Below are 24,982 nucleotides of genomic sequence, written 5' to 3'. Positions count from 1 at the left end.
CTCTCACCTCTCCAAAACTATACATGACAACATTCATGACAACCTCTCTATATACCTCTCAATCTAAAAAAATCTCTGTGATCCCCTTTCACAAACTATTGGTCCCTCTCACAATCTACTGATCCCTCTCACAATCTATTGATCCCTCTCACAATCTATTGATTCCCCTTCACAATCTATTGATTCCCTTTTATAACCAATTCCTATCAATATCTTTTTCAACTCATAACATACAAAGGGCTCCAATTCCTTCCACCATCTCAGAGTCTATCCCTCCAAACTTCTCTTACCTGTCTTCCTCTCAGCTCCTCCATATTTATCCTCAATATCCCACAGATCCTCTACACTCTTGTCCCAAAATGCTCAAAATCTCCAGTCCCATCCCTCTCTCTGCTACTTCTACCTACGCTTTTTTTATGGATGGCATCTCCTGCCTGTCAGGGGGCCACATCAGACTGACCCCTTCATTATCAGTAATGACAAAGAATCTCCTTTGTGCTGAGAACTTGATTTTTGGGTGTCTTGTGCTGATACTGGTCCCGCCTAGATGTTATATGTAATAGCTATGAAAACAATAGGGGTTATACATTTAAAGCTTATTTTCTTAGGAGCCTAGAAACTAGAATCACCATACTAGTTTCATACAAGAGAGTCCTGAAACAACATGCTAGAAGCCCTGGAACCAAGTGGAAATTTCAGGTTGACTGACATGAGTGACTGTCCTGACCACTGTGATAGGCTAGCCTCATCCAATGCAGCCTCAGTTTCCCTTACCTCCAGTCACTCCAGGTTCTCTCTTTACTGTACATATGCACGCAACAGGCTAAAGCTCCGTACACCCCATGCAAAGCCTTCCCTAGTGCAGGCCAAGCAGGCCTCACCTGGTCACCAGAACCCCAGCTCCCACTATCCACATCTAGCTCGAGACAGGAAGTAGCCATTCTGCCTACCTGTACGGGAGAGCTTCTGTAAGATGATCCTCAGGTGCAGCAGGGCTCCTGGTGACACCTCATATCGGTAAGTGTCCAAGGCCGGAACCTTTTGACATCTTCCAAACACACCATCTATGGAAATAGGAAGGCAAAGCGAGAACTTGACATTCCACCCACAAGGAGCAGGAAGGCCTCTTGCAAGGTTCCATTTGCTAATGAGGTGAGGCAGAGCAGAGCTTCAGACAGCACCAGAGAGCACTGGAACTCGGAAGCACCCAGAAAGGTGCACCGTAGAGAACGCAGATCAAAAGCTTGAGACCATGGTACTGGCACGGTGAACTACGTAAGTGTGCATTTCCCGCCTATGCAGACCATTCGTTTCATGTCGCATTTTGTAATCCACATGCTTTAGGCCTGGGGATGGAATCTAAGGCAAGTGAGGCACTCTCCCCCTGAGCTCCATCCTTGGCCCCTGTAATTCACCGTTTTCATGTGAAACTTGACTGTGACAACTAAATGCAAAGTGCCAGCCACATTTGGGATTAGTTCTCCACAAGGGAGAATGTCCTGCAGATAGAGGCCTTCAGGATTGATGGAGAGATCCTCCCTGTGTGAGTAGTGGCTGTGCAGGAAGGGACATGGGCAGAAAGCGATGTAGGCGGGGTTAGGGTCTCACTGAGCACCGTGTGCTTGGTTCTCCCTTTGTCTGTAATGACAGACTGCTATCACATCTCCAAGCCACACCTTCTAATTAATGTGGACCTCAATTAGTTGTTTTTGAACAAAGAGCCAGTTTGGGGTACACTTTTGGGATGGGCTGTCACACGTTGTAATTACCTTTTTTGGCTTACATAAGGGACTAATTCAAGGACTAGTACTTGCCACACATGGTGGCCATCTGCAGACACCAGGTCGTGGGAGGGAACAATTTCTCTTTTGTTCACAACAATATCTTCTCGAGTGTAACTAAAGAAAGCCATTCAACTGCAACAAGTTTAATTGGAAGAAACATATTTGCCAGATACCATCCTGATGCAAAACATATCTGTTCATCTTAGACAGAGCCCTGTGACTGACAGAAAGAAGCTTAAGTATAGCAAGCATCTTGACATGTCAAAGTGCCTTTGTCAACTTAGAAAATACAGAGAACAGCGTGTTCTACTGTACAGAGCAGGCCACAAACAAGCAAAACCTACAGCATTTTCCCCCAACAATGGCTCTGCCACAGTCACTGCCATGCTGTCCTTCCATGATTGCTCTGCCATGATGCTCCTCTACAGCACCCCTCCACAGTACCCATGGCCCCAGTGGCGGTAACCCAAACTTCTGTGGTCAGCAACAATAATAACCACTGACCTCACCATCGCGGTGAAGTGCTCTGGAATTCAGCTTGGGATGGCTCCAAGTTCTCCAAGCTCTAGTAGGGCCCATACCCTTCCACCATGAAGAACAGAAAACAGAATCCTCCTGTTCACAGATCAGAGTGGATGGTACTAAAGAGTGAAAAGTGGAGGAAGGGAGTCACTCCAGCTCACTGGCATCAGTGTGGCTAGAAGTGAAAAGTTTGCTGAAAGACACCTTTGCTAGCAGTGATGAAAAGGGGAGAGGCCATCTTCTCCCATTTTAAAGACGAAGAACAATTCTCCCATTTTAAAGGGAAAAATATAGACTTTTCCTGGCATTTTGAAGGTTTATTACATACATTTGCTTGTAACCAACACCACATAGAGTACAGCCCCCAAAGGCAAAAGTTACTTTTACTCCCTACATTACTGTTCCCTAAATTCCCACACAGACCTCTGCAGGGTCCTGAGGATCTGTCCAACTTCTGAGCCATTCTCTGCTGGTCTGTGGTTCTGTATTTGGCCTTTGTCTCAATACTGCATCCATGTATACTCATACGTGAACACAGGCACAGTTTCATTCATTTCTGTGTACAGCGTTTTCTCTCTCTCTCTCTCTCTCTCTCTCTCTCTCTCTCTCTCTGTGTGTGTGTGTGTGTGTGTGTGTGTGTGTGTGGGTGTGTGTATGTGTGTGTGTGTACACACACACACACATACACACACCAAGCTCAGACTCAGTTCATGCATGCTCATCTATACATGAGCATTCGCATGTATGTGAGCTTGCATATACACAGCACTGACTCAAACATACATATGTACATATGTACATACATATGTCAATTTTCCTAGTGGCATCCTGAGTTCTAAGGAGGCAAGACCATTACTTTGGCTTCTCTTCATCTTCCATAGCATCCAATGTGATACTTCCTGCTCAGGGTGGATTAAAGAGATATCAGCAATCGCTTAACTGCTGTTTTCCCTTTTTGTAAATTAAACAGATGCCCAGGGAAATGTCTCATTGCTTCAGCTGGGAGCCTGATAGTTTGCAACCCACATGGGTTTAAAAGTCTCTGCCTCATGGTAGATGTCATGCTGCATAAGGATTTTCTGAGGAGCCAACCAGGTAATATGGACAGACAGACATGTGACGAGTTATTTCTATGGCTAAAGTCATTTCCCATCTCTGCTTACATTCACAGAACTGGTTTGTCCCCCCAGCCCACTTTCATTCCTGATTTCTGTCACAGAGCAGACACACATGCAAAACACGAGAGTTTCTGTTGATGCTAATCTTCCACTTCTGGGGACTGTGTGCTCTTTCAGAGAACAGGCTCAGACACATCAAGTCAAACTTCCAGGAAATAAAGGCAAACAAACTGATCTCAGTTCCCCCAGATCCACCCTGAAGGCCTCAGCCTGCATGGAAGGAAATCCTAAGAGACACAGGCTTCACTGTGCATCTGATGGGGATATGGTCACACATCATCCAACATGGAGACCCACAGGGAAATCATCAGAGATGGAGCATCGTTCTGCCTCTGGATGAATGATGAGTCAGCTTTGTCCCTGGACTGAAGGATCTGCCTTCACCAAGTGCGCTATGTTTGCCAAAAGTTCCAAGAAGTAAATGAGTTCTGTACTTCTATAGTAACTTCGTCTCTGTTTCTGTTCTTGCTAATAATTTTTCCTATTTTATTTTTCATCTGACTTGATTCTCCATTAGCTCTTCAGGGGAGCCTACAGATGTGGGACTTAATACCACACCTTCCTCTGACTTCACCGTGAGGGGAACAACTTAGCTGAGTCCTCACAGCAAGTGCATCAACCTGCCCAATCATCTGTAAGGTCATTTGGGCAAACTGAAAGCGCAAAGACTCATTGAATCCCTGTTTCCCCAATATCACAGTACTGCATTCTCTATTCATAAGGGAGAGGAGGCAGGAAAGGAGTCACAATTATAGTCTTTGCCATGATTTCAGTGGAGGTTGTGTTGAGATCATTGTGCAGAAGGCAAGAACCTTGCAAAAAACATAAGCAGAATTCTTGCCATGCACAAGTGACATTCACCAGTGCTGGGGCAGGGACCCCACTTGCTTCTCTCCATGATGCAAACAATGGCCGATGATGTACATTCAGGTTTGGGAAATACTGTACTTGATCAGGAGGAACCACTGGCTGTATGGAACATTACCCCAGTATGTGATGGGAAGTCACAATGCCCAGCTAATTCAGAAAGCTAACCCAGCAGCAAGATACATCAGCAGAACATGGTTTCCTGGGAAACCTGGTCCCTAGCCTCAGACCAGGGGACTATCCCAGCCACCTGCAGCATTTAAAAACTAGTCTGTCATTGAAGGTCCTCAGCCACATGTGGTCACGCAAGTGACCAGTGAGGAAGAAACAACAATAGTGACCCCTTGTGGCCACATCCCTAGAGCCAGATTTCCAACCCAGACAGATGTCAGAGGTGCTGCAGTTCACTTGGGGTGAGGATCCCTATGCTGGCCAGGATACACCAAGGACAGCAAGGTGCCTAGGAGGATGCTATCCTCTTGTCATGAGATATAGATAAAGTAACATGTTATAGATGAAGGAACGTGCATGTGTTCAGCGTGAACAAACATGCTCACGTATACCTGTACAGTGCATATGCACATCACCACACCAAGCACAGAAATACACACATGCACACTCGTGCCTTTTCACACACCCACAGGGTCAGGGACCTGGAAAGGAACCCAGCTGGGTCAGTGTGACCAGGTCAGGACCGACTTGCAGAACTAGTGCAGAACAGACACTCTCACAAGTCAGCGACTATTCAAAGACCCATCCCAAGGTCAATAACCAGGATAAGAACCTTTCTGCAGGGACAGTGACCTGGTCAGAGGCCCTATCCACACAATAATAAAGACTGGGTTCATCCACCAATCAAAAATGGCGCCTCTCCACAGGGTAGATGACAAAGGCAGGGTCTTTTGTGTAAAAGTTCCAGCTGAGATTGAAACATTCCATTCTGCAGAGAAGTAGCCTCCGAGGTAAACAACTTAAAATAGCTCCAGGAAGTCCCCCCAGGACTGACCAGACTCACTTAAAGCTGTCCCTCTGAGAGGAACAGAGCTGAGCTATAGAGAAGACTCTCAGAAAAGCCAAGCTGCAAAGAAGACTCTAAGACCTGCTTCCTGGAAGAAGCAGAAACCAGCTTAGTCACCTGGGAGAGGTTTAGACCAGAGTCACCTGGAAAGGACACTCTCCAACTTGTTGAACTGCCTGTAGGCTGTGCACTGTGCTCCTGGTTTCCAGCTTTGTGAACTGCCACCCCTGCTTGGTGAACTTTGGGGATGCATCTGGCTTTAAGTCCTGAAAGGAACTCCTCACCTATATTTCTGTAGATAACCTCAATAAAACTCATAGCTCACCAAGTTGGACTTGGTAGTATCCATATTTTGATCTGCAATGGATTCCCTATCTCTCTGTGTAAAGTACATCCCCACTCATCAGGGACCCCTCTGGAGGAAAACTAACCAAGGCAAAACCCATCCCCAGAGTCAGTAATGAGGATAGGGACCTTCTGTAGGAGGAGTGACCAGGATGATACAATGACTTAGATATAAACCCCTTTCAGGGTCTGGAACCCATCCACAAAGACAGAGATTGATTTGCAAGGTCAATGACCAGGACAGGGACCCAACCACATGTCAGTGATGAGGACAACCACTACTTATTTGCTGGGTCAGTGACCATAACAGAGAACCCTTTATAAGGACTCAAACTTTGAGCCCTATCTGCAGCACTAGTGACCAGGAATGGAACCCAACTGCAGGTCAGTGAGTCCAATAACAATCTGTCTTGGTTAGGGTTTGTATTGCTATAAAGAGACATCAGAATCATGGCAAGATTTAATTTGGGCTGGCTTATGCTTTCAGTGGTTTAGTCCATTATCATCATGGCAGGAAGCATAGTGAATGCAGGCAGTCATGGTGCTGGAAAGGAGCGATGAGTTCTACATCTGGATTGGTAGGCAGCAGGAACAGACAGGAGGAAGGGAGGGGGAGGAGAGAGAGAGAAAGAGGGGGGAAGGATGGAGGGAGGGAGAGGGAGAGAGGGAAAGAGAGAGAGAGAGAGAGACAGACTGGGCCTATCCCCCAACAATTCAACAAGGTCATACCTACTCCAAGGCCATACCTCCTAGTAATGCCACTCTCTGGAGACCAAGCATTCAAATCTGAGTCTATGGGGGAATCATTGCTACTCAAACTACCACAGGGTTTCCTGGTATACAGAACTTCCTAGCCCTACCTTGTTAATTATCTGGGTGTCTCTTTTATCCGTATCTCCTTATTTCCAGGCACCACTTTGCTTTTGCCCTTGGTGTCTTCAGGTGATCTTCTTGACCCTGCCTGTTTTTTTCAAGGTCACTTTCTATCTGGACACTGTAGAGTCCCTGGAGGCTGAAATCATATCCATTGTCCCTTCCTGAGTGTGACCAGGGGTTCAAACCCACAGACCATACAGAATCCACAGGAGTAAACCCCTAGCTCCTTCAGAGCCACTAGGGCTATGAACACATCTCCTGCAGCTACTTTTGAAGAGGGGTGCATATTGGTAGTTCAAAGTTTCCACCTGCTAGAAGAAACAATCCTGAACAATTAAAGAACTCTGAGAGATATCAGCGTCCCTCATCTCAAGCTGCTCTGCGGAGCAATAGTGATTAAAACTGCATGGTATCAGTATAGGAAGGAACAAGTTGATCAATGGAATCGAATCAAAGACCCTGAAATAAACCCACACACACTAGACACTTGGCTTTTGACAAAGAAGACAAAACCATGCAATGGGAAAAAAGCATCTTTAACGAATGGTGCTGGTCTGACTGAATCTCTTCATGCAGAAGAATGCAAATAGATCCACATTTATCACCCTGCACAAAACTAAAGTCCAAATGGAAAGACCTCAACATAAAACCTAAATCTAATACACTAAATTTAATAAAACAGAATGTGGGGAATAACCTTGAAATCATTGGTACAGGAAAAAACTTCTTGAACAGAACACCAGTGGCTCAGGCTCAAAGGTCAACAATTGATAAATGGGACCTCGTGAAACTGAAAGCTTCTGTAAGGCAAAGGATACCATCAACAGGATAAAATGGCAGCCTACAGATTGGAAAAGGATCTTCACCAACCCTACATCCAATAGAGGGCTGATATCCAAAATATATAAAAACAAACTCAAGAAACTAGACATTAACAAAGTAAACAACCCAATTAAAAATGGGGTACACATCTTAATAGAATTCCTTAGAGAAGACTCTCCAATAGCTAAGAAGCACTTAAAGAAATGTTTAATGTCCTTAATCATCAGGGAAATACACATCAAAATGACTCTGAGATTCCATTTTATACCTGTTAGAATGGCTAAGATAAAAATAAAAAAAAAAAACCCTCAAGCGATAGCACATGTTGGTGAGGATGTGGAGCAAAGGGAACTTTTCTCCATTGCTGATGGGAGTGAAAACTTGTACATTCACTTTGGATATCAACTTGGCAGTTTCTCAGAAAACTGGGAATAATTCTACCTCGAGATCAAGCTATGCCACTCCTAGGCATATACCCAAAAGATGTCACACTATACCATAGGGACAGTTGCTTCACTATGTTCATAGCAGCTTTATTCATAATAGCCAGGAACCAGAAACAATCTAGGTGCCCTCAACTGAAGAATGGATAAAGAAAATGCGATACGGCTACACAATGGAATACTAGAAAATATCATCTTGAGTGAAGAAACACAGAGCCAGAGAGACACACATAGCATGTGATCACTTAAGTGGACATTGACCATAAAGTGTAGGACAGGTATGCTACAATCCTTGACTGAAATAAATGGGGTAATAAGGAGGGCCCAAGGAGATATGTATTTCCACAGCACCGTTACAACATGCAGCTAATCCTAATCCTAAACTGAGGTCATTAGTGGCTGGGCCTTTGGAGGCCCACATCCCCCTTTCCACATCCCCCTACCCCTGTGCTGAACAGAAAGAAGCCTCCAGAGAGCTCTGAGGAACAGCTGTGTCACAAATGGACGTGTCCAGGTACCACCGCAAGGAGAGAGATGAATCCTGCCTCAAGCCATGTGATCAGAGTGTTCACAGCCGTGAGCAACTTGACTCGGTAGGGACCCACAGTCGACCAGCGTTCTAGGGAAAGTTGAGATATAAGCAGAAACTTTAAAGGGTAATCATTTAAAAGGCATTTTCAGAACAAATAGGCTCCCTCCCACACGGTTCCCAGGCAGCCGTGTCTTCCCAAGGGGATGGAGCTCCGACAGCCATCAACACACACTGTGTGCTCATGTCCCTCAGGATAAGAACGGAAGTTCAGATTCAGGACTGTGTCCCGATGAACACCTAATTACATAGAAGATGAAGACCAAACAACTCCACACCTGGAGGAAGAAGCCACCCAGGCTGGAGGAGTGGTAGCTGGCATTTGAAAGACAGAGCAGGTGGCTAGAAGCACTGGGCAAGCGAAGTGCTTGCAGCTTTTCACGAGAGCCTCTGAAAGCAGACACGCACACTTTCTTTGAGCTCTTTCACTGTATCTATAAGACCAAGGGACAAGTGACCTGCCCTGGTCCTGAAGATCCCTGAGCTCACCCTGTCCCCTGGTCCCAGCAGTCACTGCCCCCAGCTCCTCTGGTCTCTCAGTAACTTCACTCATCACTTTCTGCTTGCCTTTCACAGGAAACGATAGAATAAAATGCTAAAGTCAGAGTCATGAGCTATCACAGGACTGGGGACTTGTAAACAAGTTCTAAATATTAAGCGATGTGGTTCTACTCACTCTCCTTAATGTTCCACTGAACCTGTGGGTCAGGGTTGCTCTATGCACTGCCCTCTAAGATTTCCAGACATCCAGATCACCTACAGTGAAAGGACTTAAAAGCAATACTGCCTGGCATGGAACCTACAAAGTGTCATCTGGCCCACTTTGTCACAACCTCGGGCCAATTCTCAGCTTCTTGCAATGAGATTGGTCACTTAGCTGGTATCTAACGTCCATTTGAACACTATTCATAGAAATAGCTGAGGCGGGGGAACTGTCTATGATCTGGGTTTCCTAGGCTACCAACACTGACCGCTCCTCAGTTTCAGGAGGTGTGCTGGGCCAGTTGCACAGTGCTCTGCTGCCCACTGTGCATAGGGTCGCACCAGTATGCTCCTAGCTAGAGTGCAACTGCCGGTACCCACACTGATCCTCTGGAAAGCAGCAAATCCACTGTAGTAAGAGACAGCCAGGCTGGTGTAGGAAAAGTGCAGCCAGATCGTCTTACAAACCACATGACAGGTCCATAAAACTACCAGATTCTTCACAACCACCCTAGCCCATTTCCCACCTTCTGGACAACAGCAGAGAGCTGACAGGGTCCCAGAAAAAAGGGGCAAATGAGGAAGGGAGCCACAGGGCTGCCTCTACAGTACCAGCAGAGGTCAGCACACAGGCTCACAGGCTGTTAGCATTCCTCCTAGGCTCTGCCCCACAGTTACCTAGCAACAGCCAGAATGCCTGACTCACTCACTATAAAAGGGGCTGTTTGCCTCTCTCTCTCTCTCTCTCTCTCTCTCTCTCTCTCTCTCTCTCTCTCTCTCTTTCTCTCTCTCTCTCTTTTTCTCTCTCTCTCCCTCCCTCCCTCCCTCTAACTCTCTTCCTTCTTTGTCCCATCTCCCCATTCCTCTCCCCCCTGTCTCCACTTGTTCCTGGCCGGCCTCTCCCCTCTGCTCTTCTACTCTGTCTCTCTGTCTCTCTGTCTCTGTCTCTGTCTCTGTCTGTCTCTCTCTGTCTCTCTCTGTTTCTCTCTCTCTCTCTTTCTCTCTCTCCCCTCTACTCCCTCAACTCCCCTCCCTGTGCCCTGGCTGGTCCCTCAGGGAGAAGGGAAGTCTCAGCATGGGCCTGCAGGGGCACCCCCTCCACCTTACCGTACCACACCTCTACCAAACATATCCTGGCTCTTTTTTTTTTTATAAAATACAACACAGGCAGTGCCAACAAACCTTCACATGGCACTCAGAATGCAACTAAGTACCACTCACTGCTACAGCACCACGATTCCATCTCAGATCCTCAGGGGCATAAATATCCAACAGGAACTTAAGTACTTTAATTACTCTGGAAATCCAGTCTCACAAATACACACGTGTGTGCGCACACGCACACACACTGATGGAAATGATATCTTGGCATTTTTTTTTGGTTCTTTTTTTCAGAGCTGGGGACTGAACCCAGGGCTCTGCGCTTCCTAGGCAAGCGCTCTACCACTGAGCTAAATCCCCAACCCACATCTTGGCATTTTAGTAGATGATGTTCGCCCTCACGACTGGGACATTAAGACACAAAACGAAGAAGAGTGTCACTCTCGGCAAATGAGCTATGCAAGCTGATCATCCTTGCTGATAAAATTTTCTCTGGTGGCTGAAATAAATAAGGAGCTGAGGCACAGCTTGGTGCCAGAGCACTGGGCCAGCATGCACAGTGCCCTGCATCCCATCCGTCTCCAACACTGCAAACATAAGGGAAATCCTAAGAATAGTTGTGTGGCATGCAGGCACATGGCAGACGAACCAGCTCTCTGAGCAGGGATCTGCCAGCTGAACTCTGCACACACATCCTCAACGAGGGAATCAGGGCCTATGCAGCAACATCAGCAAAGGCAAAGTGGATGCAGCTTCTGTCTACGAGGAAGTCCGGTTTCATTTGAGGGGCCAGAGAGATGAGCCAGCATATCTCACTGCAACATACTGCAAAGTTTAAAAACGAACAAGCCAGGAGCGAACATGTTTTTTCTTCCTGGAATTTTCTACGGGGAAATTAAGACAAACTGAGTCAGCAGATGAAAGCTGCTGTGAGTCAGCCCAACTGTGCAGTGGTCACCATGGAAACCATGGACCAAACCAGCCTCATGGCGGTCACCATGGAAACTCTGTGCCAACCCAACCTCGACATCGGAACTGTGATTCAACACCATCTTACCACAGTTACCAAGGAAACAGTAACAACTGCATGGCAGTCACAATAAAAATAAAACGAAGCAAGCCTCACAAGTGGTCATTATCAGAATTGTGGACAAACTCAATTGCATCACAGTAACCATGGAAACTGTGGGCCCACCTAGTGATAACCACAGAAACTATAGTCTAACCTAACCAAGTAGTGGTCACTATGGAAACTGGATGAACCCAACCTAATCATGTTTACCTTTAGAACTTGCTGAGAAACTTGAAGGAATATCAGCCCAGATAACCAGTTGTGTGCCCTTCATGTGGCTGCTTAACCCCTTAGAATTTCAGGATTTGTTTCTGATATAAGATAATAGAACCAAATGATATGAGCATTTTGTGCAATCCTGAAATTCTACAGCCTGGTACAAAAAAAAAAACCTAACAACCAAGATCTGCAAACGGAGAACAGCAGAAAGAAGGAGACGTACACGGTGCAGCTCCCAGAGGTGCAGTCCAGAGAGAGTCCTCTGGGGTGATCCACATACTGAATGGAGGAAGAGCTAGGTATAGTGATCCCAGCACTGGAGAGGCAGAGACAGAAGGATCACGAGTGTGAAGCCACCCTGAACTTCATGGAGAGAAGTGGAGGGGAGGCTCCCACCCAGCAAGATGACTTTTCCATGGAGCTCAGATCCACCTGAGAGAGCCCCGTGTTTGGAGCGTTTGGTACAGAGCTGGGGGCATGAAGATAAGCAGAGGAGAGGGGCTTATCTGCAGCAGGCAATCTCCCGTCAGAAGCCCTGCAGCAGCGTTGCCAAGTAACCAGCTGCTGCTTATATCAGCCCAGAATCCATCCGCTATTCAGGTGAGACTAGAAAGGCGTGACAGGAGGGTTGGGGACAGCGCAAGATGAAAACAGCACTTTGTGTGGACAAACGGACAGTCTCCTGGTCCCTGCCTTACCTGGAAAGTAGGCATTACCACAGAACAGCTCTCCTTGACCTGCCCTGGGATCCTTCTGTTCCACCAACTAAAGGGCTCCCAGCCCATTCCAGAGGGACAAAGTGGGGGGGGGGAGGAATGTCTTCTAAAAAGCGTTACCTCAGGGCTCTTCCCTCGTTCCATCATGTCCCCTATGCCATCCACATCCTTAAGGCAGATCCTCAACATGGAAGCCCTCGCTGTCTGAGTTACAACAGAGCACGGGGACAGTAGAGTCACTTATGTGCGACAGCCCCCATGCAGAGCTCCACCCGATCCCAGCACAAGACTCAGGATGCTTCAAGTCACCATCCCGCCTTCTCCTCCACTTCTCTTATTAAACTGAGGGAAGCTGACTGCAAAGGGGCCATCCTTTTCTGGGCCTTGACCTCTTTGTGCCTCAGAGTTCTTAACATTATCACAGCAAAGTCAGATTGATTTTCACAGAGGAAAAGGGATCTCTCCTTTGCCCTGGACGGTCGCCATGAGCCACAGACACCCTTGTGAGACACAAGTAAAATCAGTCTCAAAAGCCAGAGCCTCCCCTAGCTATGACTATCTGCAATGCTGGGCCTGCTGAGCATCCCTGTTCTCACATATACAGCAGGCTGTGTGTGTTTGCACACAGAGACTCACTACAGTTGTTCATCCCAGCAGCACCCAGGCATAAAATGGAGGCTGGGCACCCAAACATGGCAGCGGAACATAGAAGTAAGTGTGGTCATTCAGTGTTCCTGAGGAAGTTGCACTTCTTCATCTACCTAGTTACCAGGAGCCTTCTGGGGACATACAGCAAGCCCTGGAGAGACGGGCTCTCTGCTTCCTGGCTCTACACAGTAACAGTTGCTGGCACCTACCATCCCACTATCAAGACTCCCTGATGGACTAGGGAGATGGGGTATCGAGTAACTGATTTCTATAAAAGCATGGGGACCTGACCAGGCACTTGAATAAGTGGAGACAGGAGAGTTCCTAGAGCACAATGATAAGCCAGTCTAGCAAAATTGGTGATCTCCAAGTTCAGTGAGAGACTTTGTCTCTAATAAAGGTGAAAAGCAATTGAGGAAGATATCTGGTGTCAGTTCCTGGGAAACACAGACACACATAGACACAAATTCACACACACACACACACACACACACACACACAGAAGCACACATGCAGAAGCACACATGCAGACATACAGATGCACACACACACATAGACACCCACAGAAACACACAGACACACAGGCATACACACACACACAGGTACACATGCACGCAGACACATAGACACACATGGACACACACAGACATATACACACAGAGACATACATGCAGACACATAGACACACACAGGCATGCACACACAGACACACATGCAGACACGTAGACACACACAGACACAGACACACACAGAGATACACACACACAACACACATAGGTACACACAGACAGGCACACACACAAAGATTCACCCTTTCTGACCTCAGTGTAAGCCCATAGACCTTCAGGCCCACAAGCACAACATTCTAGTAATCTCCACTCACTGCTTATTCTCAAAGCAGAAATAATGGAGCTAGTTTAATACATCAATTGCCACTAGATTGGACCCTGAGTTTATAATAAATTGCCAAACCTGAAAGTGAAGTCTCAAAGAGATCCAAGTATATCTCTGATCACAGTAGCCTTATTGATAGGGGCCAAAGGTAAAACAAAAGGTCTATCACCAGAGAGGTAGATAAATAGCATGAGGCCTGCCCATACATGTGAATGTTCTCCATCTTAAAAAGGAAGGCAATAATGGAACCTGTTAGAGCATGACTGATTCTCACAGACATTATGCTAAGTAACAGAAGCCAGTCTTAAAAGTCGCCATATCTGAAAGACAGTGTGCCAAGTGTTAGGGGTGGCGAGAAGGCTAGATAGCCATTGCTTCATGTGGACAGAGTATTAATTTTGGAAGATAAGGACATGGATGGTATGCTGGAGACACAACCAGGTGGTCATCTTTAATGCCACTGAAATCTGCACCTAAAAGTGACCAGAAGACTCGGGTTATCACTCATTGGTAAAGTGCTTCCCCAGTATGTGTGAGTCCCCTGGGTTGGTGGCCCAGCAACACACACACACACACACACACACACACACACACACACACACACACACACACAATTTACATAGTGCCTTTTCAAATGCACATAGAACAAAGACTGGCTGAGGCCATTATTCCTTAGAGGAGCAGCTGAAAGCCTCTTCACTGGACTAAATTCAGGTAGTACTCCAGACTGCTAGCCACACTGAGTGTGCAAGCAGAAGCCCACCCATGTGACTGTCAACTTCACCAGAGAAGGATGGCCAGAGCATGGAAGAACTGTGGCTCCCAACCAGAACAGATAATTCTGTAAGAGGGAAATGATTCGCTGAACAGGAACTTTCAATAAAGCCTACTTTGTTATCTCACTGGAAAAGAGAACTTGATGGTGTTAACAAATAGGAGTCCCTGCTGGGGACCCATCTGGACCTGTGGTGCAGGTCCTTTCTAGGTCAGAACAAAGGGCCATCCTAAGGACATGCAGTTTCAAGCAGTCCCATGCTGTTTTGCAGACTAAGAACAAAGAATAATTTCTAGGATACCAATATGGTTCATCTTCAGTTACCACCTTGCATTTAAAGCTATTTAAATACCACATATTAAAAAGAAAATAACAGTCCATCCATGCCAGCCAGGGACACAGGAAGGCAGTCTTCAGACCTTGCCTCTTCCTCCTCTTCTGCAAGTCCAATCCCCCAGCCTCATCCCCACCTCTGTAGCAGATCACCTGCATCAGCCTCGACTTCTTCTCCTCCCCTATCGCCAGTGGATCACACAGATCTTCTACAGCCCTCCTCACCGATCCATCCCTTTGTTTCAGACACCAACTCTCATGGGCCTTCCCTGAGAGCTCATCAGCCATGGTGGACATGGAGGCAAAGTCCAGGGAAACAAGGAGGCAAGCTTCAGCTCTTCATTTCATATCTACTTCCTATCCCTTCTTTATATCCAATCCCTCAGCTCTGTACCAGATTACTTTCTTTCTTTTTTCTTTTTTTTTTTCGGAGCTGGGGACCGAACCCAGGGCCTTGCGGTTGCTAGGCAAGCGCTCTGCCACTGAGCTAAATCCCCAACCCCTACCAGATTACTTTCTAAGGTTCTTTCTCTCTCTCTCTCTCTCTCTCTCTCTCTCTCTCTCTCTCTCTCTCTGCCCCAATTCCAGGGGACTAAGTGGATCCTGGTGGCACACTTGCTTCTCTTCCCCCGTGGACATCCCATTACCAGCCCATCCCTAAGTGTCAGCTCTCAATACCAAGAAACGTTTTACCTAAAACCCCTAGTTAGGGGCCACATCTATCAGGAGTACAGAAAATCTTTTACAAGGCAACACGTAGCCACCACAGTCTCCTAAGAACCAGAACAGAAACTGTGCGTGCGTGCGCGTGTGCGTGTGTGTGTAAAACACCTACTCAATAAAGACAAGACCAGGTATCAACACCTAGGACTGCAATCTGCGCAATCCCAGATGCCCAAACACCAGTGTGAAATCACAGTAACAGCCAGGACAGTCTCCACTAGAGCTCAGCAACCCTACCCCAGCCCTGAATATTCCAACATAGATGGAGCCCAAGCAAAAAGGTCTTTAAAACAGCCTTTATGAATATGGTGGACGTTGTTAAAATGAAATTAATAAAATCCTTAAAGAAATCTATTGTCTTACTTGTTTAGCATTTTACTTGGTTTTTAAACTTCTACCTCCCTTCCAACCTTATTCCACTCTAATCCCTTCCAAACCCCCAACACTAGATAGGAGAGAAAGAACGTTAGAGGGGAAATGGGAGCATTGGCCTCTTTCACCAGCAAAATAGGCTACTTCCTGCTGATTAGAGACATTTCGTTCCTTGGGGCAAGTCCAATCTTCATCATCAAAATATCTCCAACTTCTTCTCCTCTCCCAAACACTTGACAGACCTCAACAACAGCAGCCAGGACCAACGGGAGGAGCAGCAGCCTTCTTAGAGTGCCTGCTGCTTCTTGGGGCTCTGGCATTTATTCCCTCTCTAGAGTCTCCAGAATTAAACTATCTGCAGCCGGAAAAAAAAAAAAAACATGCCTCTCCTAGAGTACAAGAAAATCATAGTTAGTGGCTGTGGACAGACTGAAGCAGCCCCATATCCCACACCTGGGACTGGAACAAAAGCATACTCACATTACATAACTGGGTTTTTTAAGAAACCAAAAATCCTCACTTTGTTAATCTAGGAAAACACAAACAAACACTGGAAGGAAATAAATAAAACAGTTCAAGGCCTTCAAGTGAAAACAAAATTAATAAAGAAAACTCAAATTGAGAGAAATCTGGAAATGAAAAATTGAGGGACTCAAGCTCAAAGGCAACAGAATACAAGAGATGGAGGCAGGAATTTCAATCATTGACAAGATAAAAGAAATGGATACCTCTGTGAAGGAAAATGTTAAATCTAAAAGTCTCCAGGCAGTAAACACCAGAAGACCTAGGGTACTCTAAAAAGACAAATTCTACAAATAATAGGAAGAGAAGAAGGAGAAGAAACACAGGACCGAGGCACAGAAAATATTTTCAGCAAAATGGTAAGAGAAAGTGTCCCTAACCCTAAGAGGGCAGTGCCTATCAAGTACAATCAACACCCAGAACACCAACAGCTGAACCAGTAAGGAAGTCCTCCAGGCACATAATGGTCAGAATAATAAATGCACGGAACAAAGAAAGACTAGAAAAAGCTGCAAGAGAAAGATCAATTAACATATAAAGGCAGACCTAGTAGAATAACACCTGACTTTGCAATAACACTCTAAAAGTCAACATGGCCGGATGGAGGTACTAAAAACTTTAAGAGACCACAGACACCAGCCCAAACTAAAATAACCCAGCAAAACTTTCAATCACAATAAGTGAAGAAGAAAAAAGACATTTCACGAAAAAGGCAAATTTAAGCAGTATCTTTCTACAAATCTAGCTCTACAAAAAGTGCTCAGAGAAAAACTTTGATCGGAAGAGGCTAACACGCCCCCTCCCCAAGTACAAAAGATAAATAATGTCAGACCAGCAAAGCAAAATTGGGGGACCCATACCACAGAACAAAATAACGAGAATCAATAAACACTGCTCACTGATAGCTCTCAACATCAATTGTCTCAATTCCCCCAATAGAAAGACAGAGACTAACAGAATGGGTGTGAAAACAGGATCCATCCTTCTGCTGCATCCGAGAAGCACTCCTTAACATGAAGGAGCTTAATGCACCTTGACACATCTCAGGGTAGAAGGATGGAAAAAGACATTTCAAGCCAAGACAGCTAAGAAGCAAGCTGGCATAGCCCTTTTAATATCTGACAAAATAGACTTCAAACCAAAACTAATCAGATTAGATAGGGAAGGATGCCACATACGCATCACCAAGAAGATATTGCAGTTCTTAACGTCTGTGCGCCAAACACAAGAGTGCCCAAGTTAATAAAAGAAACACTACTACAGCCTAAACCACATACTGACCCTTACATACTGGTAATGGGAGACATCAACACCCTACTGTCACCAATAGACAGGTCACTCAGACATAAGATTAAAAAAAAAATGGTGAAGCTAACTGATGTCATCAAACAAATGGACCTAATGGAAATTTGTAGAACATTTAAACCAAACACAAAAGCATGTATCTTCCTCTCAGCAGCCCTTGGAATTTTCTCCAAATGGACCACATATATGGATGCAACACAGGTCCCAAAAGATATAAGAAAAACTGAGATAATGCTCTGTGTGCCATCCAACCACCATGGATTAAAGCTGGACACCACCAACAACAGAAACAACAGAAAGCGTAGAAACTCATGGAACCAAACGACTCTACTGAATGAAAAACGGGTCAAGACCGAAATTCGATTTAAAAAATGGGAAACTTTCTCGAACTGAAGGAAATTGAAAATACAATATACCAAACTTATGGAACACAATGAAAGCAGTTCCAAAAGGCAGGCTCATGGTACTAAGGACCGGCACTAAAGGAAAAAAGAAAAACTGGAGAGATCTCATATTAGCAACTAAATGGCACACCTGACAGCTCTAGAACAGAGAAATCACATCCAAAAGGAATACATGGCAAGAAATAGTCAATCTCAGGGCTGGAATCAATAGAGTAGCAACAAACAAGCAGAAAGTACAAAGTATTAATGAAAAAGTTGACCCTTTGAAAAAAGTCAATAAAATTGACACTCATCCATATTAACTAAAACGTGGGAAAAAGGAGATACAAATTAACAGAATTAGATCTGTAGAGTGGAACAAAGCAGTCTTTAAGGAAATCCAGAGAATCGTTGGGATAAACTTTTAAAACCAAATTGGGAAATCTAAAAGAAGTGGATGATTTTTCTCAATATAGACCAACAAAGTTAAATAAAGATCAGATAAATAATTTAAACAGACCGATAACCTCTAGTGAAATAGAAGCAGTAATTAAAAGTCCACCAACGAAAAATAGCCCAGGGCCAGATGGTTTTAGCACAGAATCCTACCAGACTTTCAGAGAAGAGTTAACCCTAATACACCTCAAATTAATCCACAAAATAAAAAGAGAAGGGACGTCGCACAATTCTTTTCATGAAGCCACAATTACCCTGGTACCCAAACCACACAAAGACCCAACAATGAAAGAGAATTACAGAGGAGTCTCCCTTATGAACATAGATGCAAAAATTCTCAATAAAATATTCACAAACTGAACCCGAGAACACATCAAAAAGATCGTGTATTATGATTAAGGAGGCTTCATCCCAGAGATGACAAGATGATTCGACATATGTAAGTTGATAAATGTAACCTACCATACAAACAAACTGAAGACAAAAACACATGATCATCTCTTCAGATGCAGAGAAGGACTTTAACAAAATCCAACACTCCTTCATGATAACAGTCCTGGAGAGATTAAAGATACAAGGAACATACCTCAAAATAATAAAGGCAGTTCACAGCAATCCTATGGACAGCATCAACATAAATAGAGAGAAACTCAAAGCAATTCCACTGAAATCAGGAAAATGACAAGGCTATACACTCTCTCCATACCTGTTCAACAGTTCTTGAAATCTGAGCTAGAGAAATAAGACAACTAAAGGAGATCCAGGGGCTATAAAGAAGCGAGAGTATCTTTATTCGCAGATGATATAGTAAATATATATAAGTGATCCCAAAAATTTAACCAGGCAACTCCTACAGCTGATAAATGATAAACTGAGAAAAAAATCAGGGAAACACAAACTTTCACAGTAGCCTTAAGTAATATAAAATATCTTGGCATAACTGTAACTTAGCAAGTGAAATACTTGTATGATTAAAAAATACTTTAATACATCGAAGAAAGAAACTGAAAAAGATCTCAGAAGATGAAAAGCTCTCTCATGCTCATGGATTAGTAGGGTTAATATAGTGAAAACACAAGGCAGCAACAGGATTTCCACTTGGAGTTGCAGTGAGATTCCAGTATTGGTAGAGTAGCAGAAGCCAGAGGCCTCAAACCAGACCAACAATTCATTGCAGTGAACATTTGCAAGCAAAGAATTGTGAACAAAGAGGTATACTATTGGACACACTACAGCTTACACAATAAGACTTGGGGGCGGTGGGAGGAGACAGGTTGCAAGGGCAGAGGGCAGGTACAACAGAACTGGGAGATGAGTGGAATTAGAATGCATGATGTGAAATTTATAAAGAATCTGTAAACAGATTTTGTTAAGATGGGGTCCTAGAACTAAAAGATGTAAACACAAGTCAGAAGCTGCCATCCCTCTATCCTTACATCCCAGAAGCTATCCCTTAATGGTAGCCACTCGCAAATGAAAAGTTAGTTCTCTCCAAAAGAGTCTCACTGGGCAAGCAAACCCCTCTCAACGGTAAACAGTTAAGTAGTGGATGGCCAACACAAAATTAACTCAATGGCATCCTAGGAGGCTCCTTGTTTCATGTTAGGTCGGCGCAATTTGGGTTTTTTTAACCTTCCATTGCATTGCATATGTATTATGGCTTCCAGTTGTTTAAGAAAAAGTTCACTACATGACAAGACCCTCAGTAATTTGGGAGCCCAACAACATGACTCTCTTGTGTGAAAACTCAAATAATCAACAATCAGTCATCACACTAAGGAGTACCCACACCTAGACCACAGGGAAGAATTAAAGATCATTTCTACAGTTTATGGTACCTCTACTCATGAACAGTTCATGTACATAGTCTCTGACAGACAATCCTTCCGATGGAGATCTGAATACATGTCTACCCATTCCCATGATGACTACATGGGTGTATGTCTACATATTCCCAAGATGAATTCATAGATTTATGTCTACATATCCCCAGGATGAATTGAATGTATAGATGTTTTATCCACCTCATCCCAACGTGACTGCCTGGATGAATGTCCTTCCACAGCCAAGATAACCATGTGGACGCATTCCCAAGAAGAATGCCCAGACACATGTCTGTCCACTCCAGGATGAGTACACACATGACTCTATATTCTGCTCCTTGCCAGATATCTAGACAGGGATTTATGAGAAAACCTCTGGATTGCAGTTAAGAACATCTCTACCTCTGGCAGGAATTCTGGCCGTTGGTTTTACCTTATCTCTGAGCTCGGTGAACAAGATGCTCTCATGTGGAGAGAAGACTTTGGAAGCCCTCTTCTCAGACCATGTTCTCAGATGGTCCTGACCTGGACTTAAGCAGGTGCTCACTTCATGAACCTTCAAGGAAACTCCTGAGTTTAATTTGCTTTAGAGATGGGCATAGAATCACCAAAGACAAACTAAGAGTTAGGCCCTACTAGGAATACTTTTTCCTGGCACTATTCCCTATGTGTAAGCCTAGCTCATGATTCTAGCCTCTTCCACTTGACCCTGTATTATACCTCTACAACTCATCTCTCTGTTCTGTATTCATTTCACTGATTAAAATGGGGGGTTGGGACTTCTCCATCATTGTAAGATAAAAGGTCTGATCCCACTTCTGGGCTTGAAAACTAAACAAAACTCACCAATCCCTGAGGTCAACATCCCAGCAATCCCCAAGCTTGCCTTGAAATGCCACCAGTCCCCACCCTGAAAATCTTCAACTGGCAAACCCTGTCCCCAAGAAACCTTACACAAAGCCCACCTCCTGATCAGACCCCTGTTGCTTCTTGCCTAAGCTGAGGCACCCTGTTCTTGTCTTTCCCAATAAATCTCTTGTGTGAGGTTTGTTGTGTGTCATGACTTTGCGGTATCCCTTGGTTCCCACTGCCAGGACACATTTCCCTTCAGAGCTATCACACTTGCATTGAGGAAACCTTTCCCCTCAAAGCTGTATCACTTACAGGTGTGTGTCAGCCCTCCTGTATTTATGCTGCCACTGAGGTCTACATTGGCCACTTTTCATATTTGTAACAAAGTATATAAGAAAACAACTTAATTATGATGATTAATATTCAATGTCGACTTGTATAGATGTAAAAATTGCATACAGCGGGTGCATCTCTGGGGTTTAACTGTGGAGGAAGGGAAAAGGTCACCCTGATGGATTATATCCTCCTAAAGCACTGAGGCAGAATAATCTATCCACTCCTTAAGTTAATGTTGCCAAGTATTTTGTCATGGCAAACGAATAAATAACTAAAACAGAAAAATTATTACCAAGGAGTTGAATATAGGTGACTCAATTGAAAGGGGAAAGGGAGAGATGAGCTAATCGCCAATGTCATTTACTCTCTGCTTCCTGGCTATCGACAACGGGACCAGAAGCTTCGTGCTCCTGCTGCCATGCATTTCCTACTGTGATCAGATGTGCCCTCAAACTGTGAGCCAATCTAATGCTCCCCTCCTTGAGTGGTTTTCCTTGGATGTTTTGCTACATCAAAAAGAAAGGCGACTGATACACGAAGAAAGGTGCAGCTTTGGCTCCCACTTCAGGTGTTTACTTGACACCCTCACTGTGGGCTGAATTAAGTCAGAAGTGGAAACCGTGTGGTGGAACAAAGCTGCTCATCTCACCCAACTGTGAGGCAGAGGGTGGTGGCAGGAACAAGTGTACTCTTCTAAGTAGGTGCCCTTGGTCACCCATTTCTTCTAACTGGGGCCATACTCAGTAAGGTCAGAGCCCTCATGATCCAGTCATCTCACAATGATCTGACCCACCAGCTAAGCCCTCAATACCTGATCCTTTCCAGTCTTCCAACCCACAACAACCTCCTATCCAACCCAATCTATCACACAGTGTAAGGCCTACCCCAGACTAAGAACAGAAATCAGTGGCCTACTCAACATCACTGCCCCACCCTCTGCCCACTAATGGTGCTGTCTAAATGAGGTTTGTGTGCTTTCTCAGACTATGACCGTTTGGTACTGGATCATCAGTTAGAGTATCATTCCCTAGGGAAGATCATTTCTCCCCTCTCAGTGTCCTTGAGTTTCCTGTAATTCTTTATGTAGGAAGAAGGACTCCTGGGCTTTCCCCTATCCACATTTGTATGTCTACGGTTGTTGTCCTTGTTCAGCTTATGCTTAAGCAGTCATGTTGGTAAGACTTTGTTGTTATAGGGTTCTGACGTGCCTAGGAGACACAATTTCAGGCAAACACAGCTCTCTAATTGGACCTGCTCAACAAGAAGGAAATCATTCCTGGTAATGGAAACCTAAGAAACTACCAGCATAATCCCTAATGATAATCCAAATATACATAGATATAAGTTTAATCCTTACTTCTCATCAAGGAAACTTCTCCTTGCAACAGATTGAGACCCTTACAGAAAACCACAACCAATCAAAATGCAGAGTTGTAGAGACCACTCCCAAGGATACAGCTGCAAAAGTATTCCCACCCCTGAGACTCAGGAATCTTGAAGAAGGAGCAGGAAGGCTGAAAGATTCAGAGGAATGGGGTGTTTTTTGTGAGTCAGTTTTAAAGTTCGTGTAAGTGTCTGAAAGACTTGGGTTTGTCAATTGGATAAAACATACTGGCTACTAGAAGCTGCAAGGACAAGATTCCAATGTTGCAGTTCTTCAGAAAGCCTTTCTGAGAGCAGGCTTGAAACAATTGCAGGCGGAAGCTTGCCTGCCTGCTGAATGTTCAAGATAACTCTCAGCCTGACTTATGGCCTGACAGATGATTGGAAAAGTGCTCTGGATGGCTGTCCCTGACAGAGCTTTTGACATTACAACAAATGTACCCCAAAACTCTGTCTGATAGTATTTCATAACCTATACAATCAACCATGAAATGCAATCAACCACTGCCTCTAAAGTCTTCCTGGCTAGGAAGCTCATGAGGTGACTGGACATTTATCAGTCCATCTCTGAGCCATCTCCATGAAGAAAGTTGCTGTACACAGAGCCGTAATTAATCAATGGTCACAATGTCTCACAATAAAGCATAGCCATACCTGAATGAAGTGTAAAATGGAGGACCATTGGCCACCAATAGGGATGGGCTCATATCAGACAAAATAATGCCACTTGAATTTCTGTGGTCTGCTCTCAGAGGGCAGAAGGCAGAGGTCCCTGGAGAGCATAGCCATGTGGATTTCCCGAAGCAGAAACAACTGTGCTATGACAAAAACATAACCTGCACTCACACACATGTACTTGCACACGAAGGCACAAACATGCATAGACCTCAGGCAAAACTCCCTATCTGCACCAACTATTTCTCCCTTCTCCAAGGCACTTTGAAAGCTACAAGATCATCTGGCCAGTGGGATCTCACAAGGCAAACCAATCGTGACAACAAAATCTTGATTTCTAATTGCAGTCGATCACCTACCTGTCTGCCAAGTACAGAGCTTTTCTTGCCTTAATTTGATACATGGTTAAGTGTAAACAAGAATGCTCACGTTTCTGTTTCCAATAGTGAGTCAACTTTGAGTATCTCCTTGGATCTGAGAACATGTAAAGAGGCAGACTCTTACAAGTAATAAAGGCATTCATATTAAAGAAGAGAGAAGCATAATTAAACACTACACTGCACACTGACAGACAGAGTGGATGACTTCCTCTCAGACAGGAAGGTACCAGCCACACCCAGTGTTTTGTAGCCACCATCCTTAACCGGGGCTATTCTACCATCTCTTTACATACAACCAGGTTATTGAAGCCCAACAATCTCAAAATATATTCCCTCTTAGGACTTTTCACCTGATGGATCACAGGCAGCCACTGTCTACCAAGGAAACAAGAAGAACTGCAGTAAACCCCCAACATTTCCCCCTCACACAGCCACCTTCTCCTATGCCACATTGGTGCATGTAAGCATCTGCACACCAAAAATAGTCTATATGGGCATTTTTCCAAATTTCCTCTGTGTGATTCTTCACTCTTCAAACATAATCTATACAAATCTCAACTTTAAAAATGTGTTTCATAAACCAACAGTAGAAAATACACACATATGTGGGAAATTGCCCTTGGAGACCTCAGAATAAGAATTTCTATTAGTGGAACTGTTGCCATGTAATCTACAAGCTTAACCAAGCACCAGTTTCTCTGGACATTGGGGGTTTGAGACCATCAGTCATCCTAGGTGTGGTGTCTTCCTTCCCTTCTCTGCTCTCCTCACTGCTTCTCCTTCCTCCCCCTTTCTCACAAAAGGAAGAAACTCAGATTTCTGTTGAACTGGCCACGTAGCTGAGAAACACATTTGGTCCTCAGGGAAT

General features: G+C 44.7%; 1 protein-coding gene across 10 annotated transcripts in view; it reads right to left on the bottom strand.

Annotated features, from left to right (window-relative positions):
* Ptprn2 (protein tyrosine phosphatase, receptor type N2) overlaps window positions 1–24,982 on the bottom strand; it is a 744,317-nt gene that overhangs the window by 552,979 nt on the left and 166,356 nt on the right. For all 10 annotated transcript variants that reach the window (XM_087552435.1, XM_087552436.1, XM_087552437.1 and 7 more), the window contains 1 exon segment: window positions 951–1,064. In XM_087552435.1, the coding sequence (XP_087408561.1) occupies window positions 951–1,064 (114 nt within the window).

This window comes from Rattus norvegicus, chromosome 6, assembly GCF_021556685.1.
Source record: "Rattus norvegicus strain SHRSP/BbbUtx chromosome 6, alternate assembly SHRSP_T2T, whole genome shotgun sequence".
NCBI lineage: Eukaryota > Metazoa > Chordata > Mammalia > Rodentia > Muridae > Rattus > Rattus norvegicus.
The sequence above is the reverse complement of the archived record's forward strand: the minus strand, read 5'-3'. Positions and strand labels throughout refer to the sequence as shown.